General features: G+C 45.8%; 1 protein-coding gene across 2 annotated transcripts; it reads right to left on the bottom strand.

Moving 5' to 3' along the window:
- Positions 1-8,436: 8,436 nt before the first annotated feature.
- On the bottom strand, positions 8,437-17,530 carry MUC20 (mucin 20, cell surface associated). 2 transcript variants are annotated; one of them, XM_087439429.1, is made up of 5 exons: positions 17,431-17,530; positions 13,112-14,275; positions 12,575-12,751; positions 10,092-10,183; positions 8,437-8,510 (listed from the first exon to the last, which is right to left on the bottom strand). In XM_087439429.1, the coding sequence occupies exons 1-5, from the start codon at positions 17,528-17,530 to the stop codon at positions 8,442-8,444; spliced, it is 1,602 nt and encodes a 533-aa protein (XP_087295555.1). In that variant the 3' UTR covers positions 8,437-8,441. The 2 variants fall into 2 exon arrangements, with proteins under 2 accessions (XP_087295555.1, XP_087295554.1); XM_087439428.1 differs by having other exon boundaries at positions 12,575-12,890; positions 13,212-14,275.
- Positions 17,531-17,800: the final 270 nt, after the last annotated feature.

Raw genomic sequence — 17,800 nt, 5'->3', positions numbered from 1 at the left:
ACCCTCAAATGCCCCAAAGTGTAATCAAGTCTCCATATAAAACCACATTCATTTTATCCCAGTATTCATTTATCAAAAATTAAGCACCTAGCCCAAATCAGTTAACTGGTTAATTCTACCAAACATCTCAGGAAGAAATTCTACCAATTCTCTATAATCTCTTTCAGAAGATTGAAGCAGAGGGAATACTTCCTGACTCATTCTATGAGGCCAGTATCACCATAATACCAAAGCCTGAAAAAGACATCACAAAAAAAGAAAAGTATACACCAATATCTCTCATGAACATAGATTCAAAGATCCTCAACAAAATATTAGCAAATCAAATCCAACAATGAATAAAAAGAATTATACACTGTAATCAAGTGGTATTTATCCCATGTATGCAAGGCTGGTTCAACATTCAAAAACCAATTAATGTAATCTATGACATCAACAGACTAAAGAAGAAAAATCAATTGATCACATCAATAAATGCAGAAAAAGCATTCGACAAAATCAAACACCCATTTATGATGAAAACTCTCAGCAAACTAGGAACTTCCACAGATAAAAAAAAATCTACAAAAAACCTATAGCAACATCAAACTTAATGATAAGAAACTCAAAGCTTTCCAGCTAAGGTCAAGAACAAGGCAAGAATCTCACCTCTCACCACTGCTTTTCAACATCATACTATAAATCCTAAATAATTCAATAAGACAAAAAAAAGAAATAAAATGTACACAGATTGGGAAGGAAGAAATAAAACTGTCATTGTTCACAGATGACATGATCATCTATGTAGAAAATCCAAAAGAATCGATAAAAAACAAAACAAAACAAAGCTCCTGGAACTAATAGGCAATTATAGCAAGGTTGTAGGATACAGGATTAACGTACAAAAGTCAATTGCTTTCCTATATACCAGCAATGAAGAAATGGAATTTGAAATTAAAAACACATTACCATTTACATTAGCAACCCCCAGAATGAAATACTTAGGTATAAATCTAGCAAAATATGTACAAGAGCTATATAAGGAAAACTACAAAACTGATGAACGATCTCAAAGAACTAAATAAATGGAGAGATATTCCATGTTCATGGATAGGAAGACTCAATACGGTCAAGATGTTAGTTCTTCCCAACTTGATCTATAGATTCAATGCAATCCCAAACAAAATCCCAGCAAATTATTTATAGATATTGAAAAACTGATTCTAAAGTTTATATGGAGAGGCAAAAGACCCAGAATAGCCAACTCAACATTGAAGTAGAAAAAGAAAGTCAGAGGACCTACACTACCCAACTTCAAGACTTAATTTTAAGCTAAGTACTTTATAAGCTACAGTAATCAAGACAGTGTGGTGTTGACAAAAGAACAGACAAATAAATCAGTAGAACAGAAGAGAAAGCCCAGCAATAGACCCCGATAGGTCAGCCTCGTGGCCTAGTGGTTAAGTTCAGCGTGCTCCACTTTGGTGGCCTGGGTTTGGTTCCTGGCCGTGGACCTGCATCACTCATCAAGCCATGCTGTGGTGGTGACCCACATACGAAATAGAAGAAGATTGCCACAGATGTTAGCTCAGGGTCAGTCTTCCTCAACCAAAAAGAGGAGGATTGGCAAGAAATGTTAGCTCAGGGCCAATCTTCCTCACCAAAAGAAAAAAAATGATATACCTCTGTGCACCTCTTAGAATGGCCAAAATCTAGAACGCTGAAAACACGAAACGCTGGTAAGGATGTGGGGCAAAAGGAACTCTCATTCATTGCTGCTGGGAATGCAAAATGGTACAGCACTTTCAAAGACATTCTGACAGTTTCTTACAAAACTAAACATACTCTTACTATATGATCCAGCAATTGCACTTTTTGGTATTTACCTAAAGAGGTAGAAAACTTATGTCCACACAAAAACCTGTACACATATGGTTATAGTAGCTTTGTTCATAATTGCCGAAACTTGGAAGTAACCAAGATGTCTTTCAACAGATGACTAGATAAACTATGGTACATCCAGATAATGGAATATTATTTGGCACTAAAAAGATATGCGCTATCAAGCCATGAAAAGACATGGAGAACCTTAAGTGCATATTATTGTGTGAAAGAAGCTGAGCTGAAAAAGCTACATACCTTATGATTCCAAGAATGACATTCTGGAAAAGGCGAAACTATGGGGACAGTAAAAAGATCAGTGGTTGCTAGGGATTAGAGGAGAGGAAAGGATGAATAGGGAGAGCACAGAGGATTTTTAGGGCAGTGAAAATACTCTGTATGATGTTACAATGGTGGATGCATATCATTATACATTTGTCAAAACCCGTAGAATGTACAACACCGAGAGTGAACCCTAATGTAAACTATGGACTTTGGGTGATAATGATGTAGGTTCATCAATTGTAACAAATGCACTCTGGTGGGGGATGTTAATAGTGGAGGAGGTTGTAAGTGTGTGGGGGGAAGGGGATATGTGGGAACTCTGTACTTTTGGCTCAGTTTTGCTGTGAACATAACACTACTCTTAAAAAAATAAAGTTTATTAATTTAAAAAATAAAAATTTAAATAAAAATAATTAAGCACTGTTGACCTAAAACAAGTAAACAGCCAGTTATTTCACCAGCAGAATGGGTTTACCGGGGAACAGCAAAGAATTGCAATACAGGACATGCGGTCTGTGGTGAACCACAGGCAAATCCAGAGAAACAAAGGAGAGAAATGTTCTTTTATGATGTTGGGAGGGCTGTTGTAAAGGAAGAGTCCACTGGAGGAGACTGGGAGTTCTAAGTGTGGTGGCTTTTCATTGGCTGAGTTATGTAAGTCTCTCTGGCTGAGCTGTTGCTAGGCAAGGAGGAATTTCTCCCTTCCTTCTGCTGGGGTAGTAAGTAGTATCACCTCCTGTGGGAGATGCAAGGTAAGTCTCTTCCTGTTGGAGTCTATAGTGTGTGTTAAGTGGCATGTGCATGAAAGTTCTATCTTCTGGCCTCCTGACTCAATTTTAAATGAGGTTTTCATTTATTAATTTTCACGGCACATATGGCACTGGGGAGAGAGTGGGTGTGAAGTGGGGGGCATTGTCCAGCAGTTAGAAAGAAGGGAATGTAGAACAAGGAGAGAGGGCCAATGCAAGCATGGTGGACTGGTGAGACTGCCCTTGCCCTGACCATTGCAATCCCAAGACTAAGTAATGGGATGAGCACTTTGAAATGTGACTCGAGGTCAGGGAGGGGAAGGCTGTCTTTTAGCATAAGGTCCAAAAGCTACATCTCATCCTAGACCCAGTTGAGGACTCGTGGCAAGGGATTGACCATGCTGTGCAAGACATGGTAGTTATAGACACTTTGTCTCATCAAACGTGGGGAAGGGAAACCTGAAAGAACAAAAGCAAGGTGACAAATGGGGAGCAGGGCCACCCCATACCCAAAGTCCTTTCCTCACATCTATCTTCAGACGCTAAGCTTCTTCTCCTCCCACTGAGCAATGGAAGGGGAGTAGGAAGACAGAACATGTGCGATAGACAATCTTGCAGGAGGCGGTGGAGATGTCCAAAGTCTAAGAGAAGGTTGGGGGCTTGCTACAGCAGAAGGAGACCCACAGACTGGGAAAAGAGAAGAGGTGGGGACACTGGTGGGTGAGGAGGCGTTAAAAGTGAGGTTGTCAGATTTAGCAAATAAAAATACAAGAAGCCCAGTTAAATTTGAATTCCAGATAGATCACAAATAATGTTTTAGTATGAGAATGTCCATGAAATATTTGGAACATCCATATATTTAAAGAAGTATTCATTGTTTATCTGAAGTTCTAATTTAACTGGGTGACCTGTATTTTATCTGTCAACCTAGTCAAAATGGATGAAGCGCTGGGCTTGTAGAGGAAGGGTGTCATGGGAAAATAAGACAGTGTCTGTAGGGGACACCCTCCTCTGGCTGGGAGGAAAGGCCTCTCTGTGAATGGTGCAGTTAGATCAAGCACACACAACCGTAAATCTTCATCAGCTCACTCCCTGGCTCTGTGTGGTTTGGAGTCTGTCACTTATGCACCTGGAATAAGGAACTGACGGGCCCTTCTTCAGGGTTCCAGGCATGTGTTTGCTTGGCAGAGAGGAGGAGGCAGACCACCCACGCCCACCCCTGGTGGCAGGCAGCTGAGACACCCTCAGTGGACGCTGGGAGGCAAAGGGAGCTGTCTGGGAAGATGCTTGGCCAGAGACACAGATTCCCTTGCCCATCTTTCCCTGTTCTCAAAAGAGCCTTCTAGAAACTCTGTGGGCCTGAGGCAAGCAGCTTTTAATGACCAGGATGATGAATAAATAGGTAACTGGCATGATATACCAATGGAAATATTTATTGATATCAAAAACGATGCCCACTCCCTTGAATTTAGGGCACACCCATAGAATTAGTTACCATTCACTGCCTTCCGCTCATTGGCAGCCAGTCCCCCTCACAAGGAGTTAGGGAAGGACTGGCTGTGGCAGAAGCTTCTGTTGAAGTCTCTTGTCAGAAAAGTTCCACCTCACGTTGTCCTCATCATGGCCTTGCATTTTTGCCTTCTGAGTCTGTGCTGAGTCACAGGTGACTTTAGACAGGCCATCTGGTTTGGGTCCACACCCACCTTTGTCTTTGTGAAATATGTGGCATTTTCTCCTCATACACACACACCTTTGAATCTTAAGTAACTGGAGAATTCCCTCCAGGCACTTCTGGTTCTTGCTGGTTTGGTAACATTATTTCCATTGACTTGGGTCACCTTTAGTAATTCTCATTCTCTGTCTCTCTCTCTCCCTCTCTCTCTCTCTCCCTTTCTCTCCCTCTCTCTCACACGCACACACAAACACACACACGTAAACATTATTATACACTTTAATTCCCAAATGCATCCCATGGTTTAGAAATTTTTTGGCTTCCAATAATAACAGTAATTAGCATTGTATGTACATGTATGTCCTTATACATATGTAATTAAGGTTAAATTATCCATTTTATCAGGTATCACCGATTTGAATAAGTGCAAAGCAAGAAAAGAAAAACTATTTAAGAATTGGATTTATATAACGGTGGTGTTATAGTCATCTATGCAAACTGCTCTCCATTCATGCCTACTTACAGTGTAGCTTAATAATAATTATATCATTAAGTTTGTATTTTGTTTGACTTCAACACTGAATGCCATTTTTTTAATTCTCAGAGCCCACTGCCCATATTTCACGGTTGTCTGCCCACGTGGCCATCATTTCAGTCATTTAGCAAACATTTGAGTGCCCTCCATGTCTGGGGCTGTGCTAGGTTCTGTGGCGACAGAGATGAATACTGCATGGCACTAGTCCTAAAGCATGTATTATTTAACAAACTTGTAAATAAATAAATCATTATAAAGCATGTTAAGTGTTACAACAGAAACATAAAGAGACTACAAAACTAGCTCCTCTTTGGGGAATTTGAGGAAAGCCACGATGAGGAGGTGCTGAATGAACTGGGCTCTAAGCATGAATGGGAGTTTCCCAGACGAAGGGACCAGAGGGAGGGAGAAAATTCCAGGGGCAGGAATCATGGTGTGCCAACACTCTGAGTCAAAGCAGGTGTAACTGAGAAGTATTGAGAAGTTCCCTGTGGAAGGAACATCGGATACAGGAGATGGGGCCATAGGACACAGAGCCGAGAATGTTGGCCAAGGTCATATCACAAAGACCCTTGTTTACAAAGCTGCAGATTTCATCCCGTAGGTAGGAACAGGACTAGCTTTGATTTTGGAGAGGAAAGCTCTGGAGACAGTGTGAAGAGTAGTTTGGAGAGAAAAAAAAAAAGATGGTTTCATCTTAGGAAAATAAAAGAGAACAGGATAATATGTCACGAACTTCTTTCCATGTTAATAAATATACATCTCAACGACACTTCTATAGATTGTATAAAATAACTCTATTATTAAGTAAAGAGCTACCTCAGGATATCTTATTTGTGTTTTGTCTTTTTCTTTTATTGGCTGTTATAAACAGTTCTGTAATGAACATATTTATTTGTTGATCTTTGCACAGATTCTTAATTATTTCCTTAAGATAAACTCTTAGGAAGGAAATTGCTGGGTTAAAGGAACGCACATTTTTAAGGCATTAGATAAATAGTCAAATTGTCCTCCAGAAAGGAGGCACCAATTTCATTCACACTTGCAGTGTTTAAGAGTGCCCTTTTCCCCACACCCTCCTCAATATGGATTTTATAATTTTTATAAATCTTTACCTATTGACACACAATAAGCGATTTCACATTGTACCTTTTTTTTGCTAGTGAAGGCAATGTTTCTTTTTCATGGAAAAAAGCACTTATATTCCTTCTTTTGTAAATTGCCTGTTCTTACCATTTGCTCACTTTTCTACTGGTATGTTTGCCTTTTTATTGCTTTGTAAGAGCATTTTGTATATTAAGGACATTCTGGTTTTTCCATATACGGAGTAAATAAGTTTTTTCAGATCGTTATTTCTGTACATGTCTAACCTCCTCTACTAACTGTAATCCCTGTGAGAAGAGACATCTTTGAATCCCCCATGGAACACAACATAGTCTCTCTTCTATTGTAGGGGCTCAACAAACATGCCGGGATGAATGTTTGAATTATTTTTGTCCAACCCACTTTATAGAACTCATTCTGCCCCACTCTGCAAGAGGACGGGGGTCAATCAAATACACATACTCCCTTCGTTGAGAGCAATATCCAAGTTGTCTTGTTGTTTCTTCATTCATTTAACAAATATTTACTGAGCACTTTTTATGTGCCAGGCACTGTCCTAGACTAGGGAGATTGCAGTGAGCAAACTCATGCAAGTCGAGGAAGATAGACAGTAAACAAGACAGACACATAAAATATGTGTTATGTTCGGTTGTGATCAGTGTTATGAAGAAAATCAAAGCGGAGGAGTGTGGTGGGGCAGACCACTAGCAGGTTAAGTAGGTGGAGGAGTCAGCTGAGTGGATATCCAGAGGAGAAGCATTCTAAGCAGACCGAGCAATACGTGCGGAAGTCCCAAGGCAGGAGCATGCATTCAAGGAACAGCCAGGAAGTCAGCGCGGCTGGAGTGCAGTGAGCAAGTTAGAGCGGCTGGTGGAGGGCTGCAGATTGTGCACAGCTTTGCAGGCCATCATAGGAACTTGGCTTTTTCTCTGAATGAAATGGGAGTTTGGAGCAAAGGAGTGACATGGTCTGCCTTACATTATAAAAAGACATCTCTGGCTGATGTACTGGGACTAGACCGGGGGTAGGGGGCAAAGGGAGAAACAGGGAGACCTGTTAGGAGGATATTCGTAATCCAAGTGAGAGATGATGGCAGCTTTGACCAGGTGAGAGCAGTGGAGCTGGTGAGGAGGGGGCAGATTCTGGGCATATTTTGATGACGGTAGAGCCAACAGAATTTCCTGATGAATTGGATGTAAAATTCAGAAAGAAACAGGAATAAGAGAGTTCCAAGGATTTGGGCTTGAGCAACTGAAGGATGCCACGGACGTTAACTGAGATGAGGAAGGTGCAGCCAGAGCAGGTTTAGGTGAAAAGATTAGGACTCTGATTTTGGAAATGTTGAACCTGAGGTATCTCTTAGACCAAGTGGAGAGGTTGAATATATACATTAACATTAATCGTATACAAGAGGTGGGATTTTAGAAATATTTTCTTCTTCCCATTTCTTTTTTTTTTTCTTGGTCCTTTTGAATTTTTCAAATTTTAAAATCATGAATAAGTTTTACTTTTACAACAGAAAAAAATAAGCTACATCTAACTTAAAAAATAGTAACATGACTTATGAGCTATGGGGAAGGAATAATTGAGTATTGCAGACTTTCTTTTAAATCTGCTTGCATCCAGAACTTGAAATTCAAGTCAATTCAACATTCTCTATGATTCTACTGCAGGCCAGGCACACTGCTAGGTTCGGGGGACACCGAGATAAACAAGTAGGGTCCCTGCTCTGAAGGGGTTCACAGTTCAGCAGGCTTAAGGGCCAGCCTCAGTAAGTGCTGTAATCAAGGTGCAAACCAAGAGCTGGGGAGCGTGAAGGAGGGAGGCAGCAGTGAGGATGCACAAAATCCCTGTGTCATACAATGTCAAAAAGCATGCAGGTCAAATAGATGACCTCTGGGCCACACTGAGTGTAATTTTAATGTAGAATGGAAGCACACAGTGGGCGACAGGTGGGTGATCAGGTCACTCTTTACTGAAACACAGCACATGTGCCAAGGGAAGTCCAAGGACATCTCTGGAACAGGGCAGCCCCCATCCCCACCCACATGCAGTCAGGCCAATGTGAGCCAGGGTCCCGCTACCAGGTCTGGGGTAAGGGCTTAGGCCAGCTGACCTCCGTGGGAACTTTCCAGGTACATCTCAGCGCAGGAACATGGCTCCAGGCCAGGCCTAGGCTGTAGGCAGCTTTGTCCTCCTTTGGCACGCGGCCATGCCTGGCCGCAGCTGGTGTTCCTCAGCCTCTCCTGACGCGCAGCAGGGAGACTTGGCTGGGAGGCGTGTGGGCCTGCAGTGCACGGCGGAGCTGGAGGGCAAGAGGAGCAGGTGGTGCTTCCAGCGCATATGGCCCGTGAGCTCACCACAGGCCAAGGACAGGAAGGGACAGCAGGAGAGAACGGATGAGGAGGACAGCAGCACTTCCTGAGCCTCCCGCAGGCTGGGCCTGGGCTGGGTGCTTCACGCACATTGTGTCGTAGGGTTACTGTGAGGTACTATAAAGCAGGTAGTACTAGACTCATCTTATAAGGGAAAAAAGTAATATGGAGTCACTTACCCAAGGTCACACAGTTAGGAAATGGAATGCACACCCAGATCTGTCTGGCTCCAAAGCTGCTTGTTTCTCTGAGCCCTGAGCCCTGTGCCAGTGGCCAGCGCCTAACGAGAACTGATGCCCAACTCCCCCATGGCCTGGCTCCTGCACCTCAGCTCCTGACCTGCTCCCATCTCCCTGACTTCTTTCTGACCCCTGAAATAGCTTCCAGTTTGGGGGGCTCAGATCTGACACAACCCTGGCTTCCCTCTTAGATTAGGACTCACACTTGCTACTTTGACTATCATGTGCAGTGGGTATTTGTCATTTATCTGGCTGTCCTCCTTCAAAACCCCGTGCCATGTTCAGAGAACTCCTTATTATGGGAGTCCCAATGGGCCCCCTTTCCACTAAGAGAACTTCAAGGGCCCAGATATTCCTTCTTCCCGTCCCCCAGCAGCAAGATGTGGGCCCAAGAGCTAGGCTGAGCTGACCTATTCTAACCTTGCAATGATTCACACCAACCCCCAAAGCCTTGATTCCTGAATTTCACCACTGGAAGCTTTGTCCAGTGATCTGGATTTTAGGAGAATTTTCCCTACTTGTTGTACGAATATATCCCGATCTTGTTCCGCATCTAGAGTGTACATCTATGGGATATTTTCTGCCTAGCATCCTTATTTCCTTTGGGGCCTGTCCTTCCCATTCCACGTGGTTCAGGTCATGCTGTCACTCATGGTGGCTCTTGCAGGCCAGTGAGATCAGTCCTTCCTTAGTATGATATGCAGATCTTGGGAGAAGGAAATACCTTGTGAATCTTGGGCTATCACAGCCACCTTTCCTTACATATGGAGAGAGACTCTGAAGAATGAAGGGAGCAGAGTGAAGAGAGAGAGAGAAAAAGAAAATCCTGATGATCATGTTTGAGCTGCTGGATCCAGCCATGACTGAAGTTGGCACAGCCACTTCTAGGTTTCTCAGCCAATACCTTGCCTTTTCTCTGTAAGCTACAATGAGTTAGGTTTCTGCCATTTACAACTAAAAGTCCTGCCTGCCCATTAATATCATTGACCTTCTCCCAGGGGCCAGAGAGCCTGAACTTCCTAGGGCCTGAGGAAATTGGCAGTGAGGGAAAGAGTTTTTTTACATAGCAGAGAAGGGAAATTCAGAACTCAGGAAAAACAGGCAGAAGCAAAGCCAGGCCAGGATCCTTAGATTTAGCTCCTAATACCCCAGGAGAAACTAGATCCCACCCAAGTGCAGCAGTTGCTCTTCTGTATCCTGAAGATCTTCCCCAGAGCCTCCAAGAACCTCTCACTCTCCTCTACTCCCCTGGCCCAGAAAGTGCCCACTCACCTGCTGCATCAGCCTCTCTGCCACTCTGGGGTCAGTGAGGTCTTCTGGGGAAGCCACACTTAGCCGCAGGAGGAGGAAGCCTCCATCCCCACCTGCAAGTTGAGAACAGTAGGAAGATGAAAATACAGGTAAGTCAGTTCAGGAATCAAGACGTGACTGTGCTGCCCAGCCCCTGTTCTCCTCTGCACATATGTGCTCACTCTCACATGTCAATGTGTCTATGTTCAGATGGGATCTCACATTTACTCACTGCAAAGAGAAAGAGGATTCCCTCTCCAATAATCAGGCCCATTGTAGTGTCTTCCCAACAGGAGTGAAGGAAATTATGGCTAAAGGCCCCATCCACATTCAGAGAACTCAAAAGAGTAGTGTGAGGAAGGAGAAATGAAAGTGGATCTAGAATGTTCTCAAGGCTTAGAGGTCCTGGATGGGGCTGTTGGGAAAGGACCCAGCTGAGAAGAATGCAAGAGAGAGGCGGCTCTCTGAGGGGTGCCCTCAGCCAATTCTTCCAGCTCTAAATTGGTGGAGGTTTTTGAATCCAGCCTTCCCGACTTAGCAGATCTGTAGGCAAGTTCTGTGTTTTGTTGAGCTCTAATTGGCTTGCCTCTACCTGCCACCTTGGAGTCATTTCTTCCTAACAGAACACAGTAGAACTGATCCAGCAGTTGAACTCCTAGAAATTTGTTCTACAGAATATAATACACATGTGGAAAATGTACGATTTACTGCAGCACTGTTTGTCATAACAAAAACTGGAAACAACCTAAATGTCCATCCATAGAGGGCTAGTTCAATAAATTAAGGTAAAACAAAATGGAATACTGAGCAGCCATGAAAAAGAATAGCTTCAGGGGCTGGCCCGGTGGCACAGTGGTTAAGTTTGCGCACTCCACTTCAACAACCCAGGGTTTGCAGGTTTGGATTCCGGGCACGGACCTATGCACCACTTATCAAGCCGTGCTGCAGCAGGCGTCCCACACATAAAGTAGAGGAAGATGGACATGGATGTTAGCCAGGGCCAATGTCCCTCAGCAAAAAGAGGAGGATTTGCAACAGAAGTTAGCTCAGGGCTAATCTTCCTCACATACCCAAAAAAAAGAATGGCTTCATCTCAGAGATCTGTGTTTATCATATGCTCCATTTCCATATGCATATTTCATGCCCAGAAGAGGATTCACAAGAAAGTGATACCATCGGTTATGTGCGAGAGGAAAACTGGGTAGTTGGGGGACCGCACTGGGAGAAGACATTGCATGGTGTACCATTTTTACCTATCGAATTTTAAATCATGTGAATGTATCATCTAATCAACAAATAATAAAGAAAACTATTTTAAAATAAAAATATATTAATAAAATGGGCTTTTAAAAATAAAAGCACAACAGGAGACTATGAGTTTTGGAATCAAACAGACTTTCATTTGGAATCCCACTGTCGTCTTTTACCGTCTTTAAATCTGTTTCCTCAGCTGTCAGATGGGGTAATAATACCCACCTCATAAGGTGGCTTGGAAAGTTTAATTAGAGGAGATACCATATGCTAAGCTCATAGTGCACTGCCTGGCATCAGAGAGAACATTCAGCTGGTGCCAATGTTTACCGGTTGTGAAATATTTTTATATCCCCTCTGCCTGGAATACAAAAGATACTCAGTAAGGTGATCGTGATTAGTATTTTTATTTCACCTCCTCAGAAAGGCAGGGCAAGCTGTAGATACCGCAGGGATTAGGTATGAGGACAGAGTGAGGGAAGTGGAGGTGGAGACTACGGGCTGACCAGGAGTAGGCTGACCAAGCAGCCTCTGACAGGAGACTTCTTCCCTGAGAATTATCTGTTGTCTCAGAGAAGTAGCTTTAAACTCCCAAACATTTACCCAGTTGATTAATTCATTTTAAGTCACCATCTATGGCACCAACCTCAGCAAGTACATCCAGCGAGCCCTACTTTCATGGGGTCTCAGCTGCTCAGAGGGCAGCAACTTGGGTCAGATGCCCACATGTTGCCCCTCTGTGTGGCTCTGGCTGAAGCAGATGCTTCTAGAGCATGAGCGCTGTGTCTTTTAAATAAAATGTGGGGCCTTCCCTGGTGCAGACTAGTTGCTTAACAGTTAACTTCACAGAAGGGCTGAGCTGGCAAGGACCTCATTGCTATCCATTGCAACCCCCTCCAGCTACTAGTGGAGAAACTGAGGCCCAGAGAGGGAAAGGGACCTGTCCTAGATCACTCAAGTTGTTAAGAACAGAGCCAAGATCTCAATCCATTTCTCCAAACTTCCAGCCCGGTATTCTTTCCATACACCACCCTAACTCTGCTTGTTACTGATTTTGGCAAGAACCACTAGAAGATCATGAAGAGGCGACACCAGAGACAGGATTCAGAATAGGCACCCAGATCCTTCCTTCCTTCCTGCTCCTTAAGCGTGTAGATATCCTGGAGTCTCCAAACCCCAAATCCCCAAAGATCACACATGGGGGAGCCATTTACCTGCAGTAACTTCTGTGGTCCACCTTGTCTGAGCAGTAGGGGGCATGGCTGTTGGGGGCTTCCCTCTGGCGGTGCTGGCTGTCTTCAAGGTTTTCGCTGAGGCTGTGTTCTTGGCTAAGGTGATGTTTGTTTCTTGGCTGCTGTAGGCTGTAGTCAGATGGACAGAAGAAAGAGGGCTCCTGCTGATGGGGATGGGCACGTTGGTTGTGCTGTCTGTGGTAGAAGTCTCTGAGGGTGTGGAGCTCATGATGGTGGCTACTTCAGAGAGGTTGCTGATGGGGATGGGCCCATTGATTGTGCTGTCTGTGGTAGAAGTCTCTGAGGGGGTGGAGCTCTTGACGGTGGCTACTTCAGAGAGGCTGCTGATGGGGACAGGCCCATTGGTTGTGCTGTCTGTGGTAGAAGTCTCTGAGGGGGTGGACGTCTTGACGGTGGCTACTTCAGAGAGGCAGCTGATGGGGATGGACGCATTGGTTGTGCTGTCTGTGGTAGAGGTCTCTGAGCGGGTGGAGCTCTTGATGGTGGCTGCTTCAGAGAGGCTGCTGATGGGGATTGGCCCATTGGTTGTGCTGTCTGTGGTAGAAGTCTCTCTGGGGGTGGAGCTCTTGATGGTGGCTGCTTCAGAGAGGCTGTAAACCGTGGCAGGGGAAGTCACTTTGCCCACTGTTGACCCAGCCTCTGTGGACATTGTAAGTGCTCCTGAGACCTCAGTGTGGCTTGTTGTATCAGCAGAGAGGACTGAGATTTCTTCCCAGGGATTCATGCTGACTGTCGCCAAAGTTCCACTGGGGCTGGTGGCCTTGGCTGCTGTTGTTGCTCCTTCTGTGGTGCTATTAGCAGTGAATGGGGTCTCAACTGTGGTATCAGGTGTGGCTGATTCTGTGGCACCAGCTGTAGACAAGGTCTCCGCCGAGGTTGTGGGCTCAGTGAGGTGTGATTTTGCTTCAGTGGAGTTGGGCAAAGCTGACATCTCAGGGGTGGACAGGGCCTTTCCTCCTGTGGGGCTGTGATCTACGTCTGAGGTCCCAGGGATGGTGGCAGTTGTTTCAATTTCTATATCGCTGCCACTGGTAACCTCAATGTCAGTGTTGGCGGAGGCAACCAAGGCTTTAGCCGGAGCTGTGGTGTCAGGTACCAGGGCTTGTGAGGTGGTGGTGGCTGGAACTGAGCTGGCAGAGAAGGCACTGTCCTTCAAGGCCAGGGCCTCGGCTTCTGCGGGGGCGCGAGCCAATGTCAAGACGTCAGGTGTGATCCTCTTTGCCTCTTCAGAGCTGTCATCAGAACAAAGGGTGTCAACAGCAGCTCTCAAGAGATCACTGCCTATGACAGTCTGCACTGCGGTCATTCCAGTTCTTCCTGTGGGGTTGTCACTTGTGGCTGATGTCTCCACAGGAGTGGTGATCACAACCATGAACTTGGAAGGTGTTATTTTTGTGAGGGCCCTGGTCTCTGTTGCAAGAAAAATGGCCTTGGTTTCCCCGGTCTCTGCTTCTGAAATGGTGCTGCCCGGGATTAAGGTCCTCTCAGAGGTCTGGGTGCTCAGGATTTGAGTTTCCAGAGGGACGTGGCTTGGCACAGAGGTCTCGCCGAGGTCGGTGGTCTGGAAGGCTCCTTCTGAGCTTGTCCTGAGCGCTGGAGTCACAGCAGGCACTTCTGTGTGGTTCATGGTCACCAAAGGGCCTGGTCCGCTGGTGCTGGGGCCTGTATTGGGCAAAACCATCTTTGTGAGCCATGATCCCAGTGGACTGACTTCACACAAGCTCTCCTGTTTATGGCCTGGGCACTGCTGGGAGGAAGTGGGGAGAGGGAGTCGCTTTTATATATATATACAAGGAAGAAGGAGGTAGTATCAGGAGGTCCCATATGGCAGCCCGGAACTGGGACCACCCTGACTGATGTCCTCTGATGGCCCACTGGAGCCAAGCAAGCCCCAGAATCTGGTTGAGTATTGGTCTGAAGCCATCAGAGAGGGTGTGCAGGGTCAGGATCCAGCTTCAAGGGGGAGCAAAGAGGGCAGAAGTCCAAGTGAGCCAAGAGCTGCAGAGCAGGGACCACGACTCTCAAAATCTTCTGAAAGAATCCTTGTCACTTTCCCATGGATACTTTTCTCATCCATCAAATGTTTCCCCATGGAAGTAAAAAACCTTTCAAATACAAGAGACATCAGTGGTTTTGTGTTTAAAGGTAGCTGAGAGGACTAGGGGAGAGAAACCTCCAGAGACAGTGTGGGTAGTGGCTGCCACAGAAGGGAAGGCAGCAGGCAGAGTCCGTGGGGCTCTAGCAAGGGAAAATGGGCAAGCTTCCCATCCCCGCGCAAGCCTCTCCTGAACGTGGGCCTGAGACAACAGGGACGGAACACTAGAACGACAGAAAGGATGTACCAGGCACTTTCCACACGTAACAGGGAGCCAGGTGAGGCAAAACTTCACTTTTTTTTAGAGAGATGCTGCTGGCATTTCTCCATAGGGTGGAACGTCTCTGTTCACTTGACTGACCCTCTGAGGTTGTGTGAATGGAGGGCCAGCGGGCACTCACCACCTCAGCGGAGGCTACAGCAGGATCTTTTATGGCTGACAACGGTGCCTCCCCTGTCTACTGAGGGGGACGGGCTCTCTCTCAAGGAGCCTCTTGAGGACAGTTGCCAGATTTCACAAATAAAAAAAGGATAATTAACAGGATGCCCAGTTAATTTTGAATTGAATTTCAGATAAACAAGGAATGATTTTAACAGCAAATAACTTTGTTAGTATGTGTATTTCTCATGCAATATTTGAGACATACTTATACTAAAAAAAACTTCATTACTTGAAATTCAAATTTAAGTGGATGCCCTGTGTTTTAGCCAGTAACCCTACTCTTGGAAGGAAAAGGATCAAAATATAACCCCCTCTTTTGGGGATTCTGATGGTTTGGAATAGTCTTTACTGAGACCTACTGGCCCAAAAGTACCCAAGGACCCGAAGGAGGTCCAGGACCCTTTGGCCACCTCTATCCAGGGTTTCAGGACCGGGCCCCAGGTCCTCAGCTTGTCCTCCTGTGCCTCCCACTGAAGAATGAAAGAGCACCGGCCCAGGAAGCAAGAGACTGGGTTCAGCCCCAGGTCTGTTGCCTTCTAGCTCTGGAGTCCGATGATGTACTGGTTCGAATCCTGACTCTGCCTCCTACCCTCTCGGCCGCTCACTAGACCTCTTCTAGCCTCCATTTCCTTCCCTGTGAAAGAGGGTCACATACCTGCCTTGCCATGTGGTGAGGACCGGAAGAGAAGGGGAACAGGAACGCTCTTGTATCCCAAGCCTGCAAGGGGTTATTAAGCATCCCTCCCTGACCACGTCCTCACAAGGAGTCACCTGAGAGCACATGACCTATTTGAATACAGCGAGAATGTCAGGCTGTACCCACGTGCACAGTAGGTGGGTCAGGGCATTCGCTCTCTTTACTTGTCCAGTGCAGTCTCACCACACACAAATCACGCTTTTACAGGCCTCTATTTTCTTCTCCCCACTTCAGAGCCCGAGCTAGCTCTGAGTCTCCTCCGTCCCCACGTGGTGGAGGCAGAGCCTGCCTGCGTCAGCCCGCGCAGCCTGAAGCCCAAACAATGGTGCTCTTGGGGTCTGACCACGGACCTCCCCTAACACATTTTCTTCCTTTTCTGGGAGCCCCTTGGTGTCACCCTGCTGTGACACCTCCTCATGCTTCCCAATTTCATATTTCATATTTCAGTGTTCTGCAGATTACATTAAATTAAATGCAAAATGTGCAGCACAAGCCTGGTGGATCATGAGTACCTGCAGGAGGTGGTATGGACCAATGGTTAGGGATGTGTGGAATGACATCCTGGCTCTGCAGATGAGTTAATCCTGGTAAGCCTCAGTCTCCTCACCTTTAAGGGAGGGGGCGGAGGGGAGGGTAAGAATAAGAATCGTATCTCTCTCATAGGGTTATTGTGAGGATTAAAAAGACAGTGGGGCTGGCCCAGTGGCGTAGTGAAGTTCGCAGGCTCCACTTTGGCGGCCCCGGGATTCGCAGGTTCGGAACCCAGGTGCAGACCTGCACACTGCTCATCAAGCCATGCTGTGGCGGTATCCCATATACAAAATAGAGGAAGATGGGCACAGATATTAGCTCAGGGCTATTCTTCCTCAGCAAAAAGAGGAAGATTGGCAACACATGTTAGTTCAGGGCCAATATTCCTCACCACAAAAAAAACACAAAAAACAGAAAACGATAGTGCATGAGGGTATATGGGAACTCTGTACTTTCTGCTCAGTTTTGCTGTGAACCTAAAACGGCTCTAAAAAGGTAAAGTCTATTAAGAAAAAAAGATAATGCATGTGACAAGGTTGGCACAGTTCCTGTTACAGATCAGTGTTAGTTCTTTTCTTTCATAAAAGCCCTGCCTCTCGCAGAATCCACCTCCCCAAGCAGTCTGTGACAGTCACACTTTTCACACAAAAATTGTTTTTTAAAGGAAATCTGTGCTAGGAAATAAACCTGGAGGAGTCAGAATCTTGCCAAGCCACATTCTTTGGCTTTAGGCAGATTTATTACCAGGCCACACCTACCTGGCCCCCCACCCTCCCCACCCCACTTACACACACCCCCACAGGCATAAAGACACACCCACAGCGACCTCACAATGATGTCGCTCATTCGTACACACCGGACCGCATCATCGTACATGCCTGAGCTGACACATTGCCATTTGTACAACAATAGTAATATTCCACATATAGCCTTGTGATTAATTATAATTAACCCAAGAGAGCTACCCTCACCCACAAAGGCTGCGAATAGAGAAACTCACACACAGAGCCCTACCAGGAGAGAAGCCCACAGGCCCCCTCTTGCCTCCTTACCTGCAGTGCTCCCGAAGGCCCCGGCCACCCAGCAGCAGAAGAAAAGGGGCAGCGCCAGGCTCCAGAGAAAGCCCATCCTAGCTGGTGCTCCGGCCATCATTGCCCACAAAACCGCCCACTGCCTCTCACTGCCACCTTTTCCTGCTTCCTCAACCCAGGGAGGAGGGGCGGGCCACCTGCCTTGGCATGACTGGATAGTTTCCAGGCTGCAGCCAGGTGATCACAAAGGCACAGGCTGAGAGCTGGCAGGTTGCACATCAAAGGCTGTCAGTGAACTAGCCCTCCTGTCCCCATTGCCCAGTGACCTGTCCTCTCTGAAGTTTGATTTGAAGATACAGAATCATTTCCACACTGATGTTTACTCCTTTGG

This window comes from Ceratotherium simum, chromosome 15 (genome assembly GCF_057802395.1).
Source record: "Ceratotherium simum simum isolate JZ-2026a chromosome 15, ASM5780239v1, whole genome shotgun sequence".
Taxonomy (NCBI): Eukaryota; Metazoa; Chordata; class Mammalia; order Perissodactyla; family Rhinocerotidae; genus Ceratotherium; species Ceratotherium simum.
This window is presented reverse-complemented; position numbering and strand designations above follow the sequence as displayed.

What these genes read in the sequence shown, in the direction of transcription:
- MUC20 (XM_087439428.1), bottom strand. Translation starts at nt 17,530, where the DNA reads ATGATGGCCGGAGCACCAGCTAGGATGGGCTTTCTCTGGAGCCTGGCG. An exon ending in GGCCTTCGGGAGCACTGCAG is followed by an intron (nt 14,276 to 17,430) that starts GTAAGGAGGCAA and finishes TGCCCAATACAG; the next exon opens with GCCCCAGCACCAGCGGACCA. An exon ending in GACCACAGAAGTTACTGCAG is followed by an intron (nt 10,184 to 12,574) that starts GTAAATGGCTCC and finishes CTCAACTTGCAG; the next exon opens with GTGGGGATGGAGGCTTCCTC.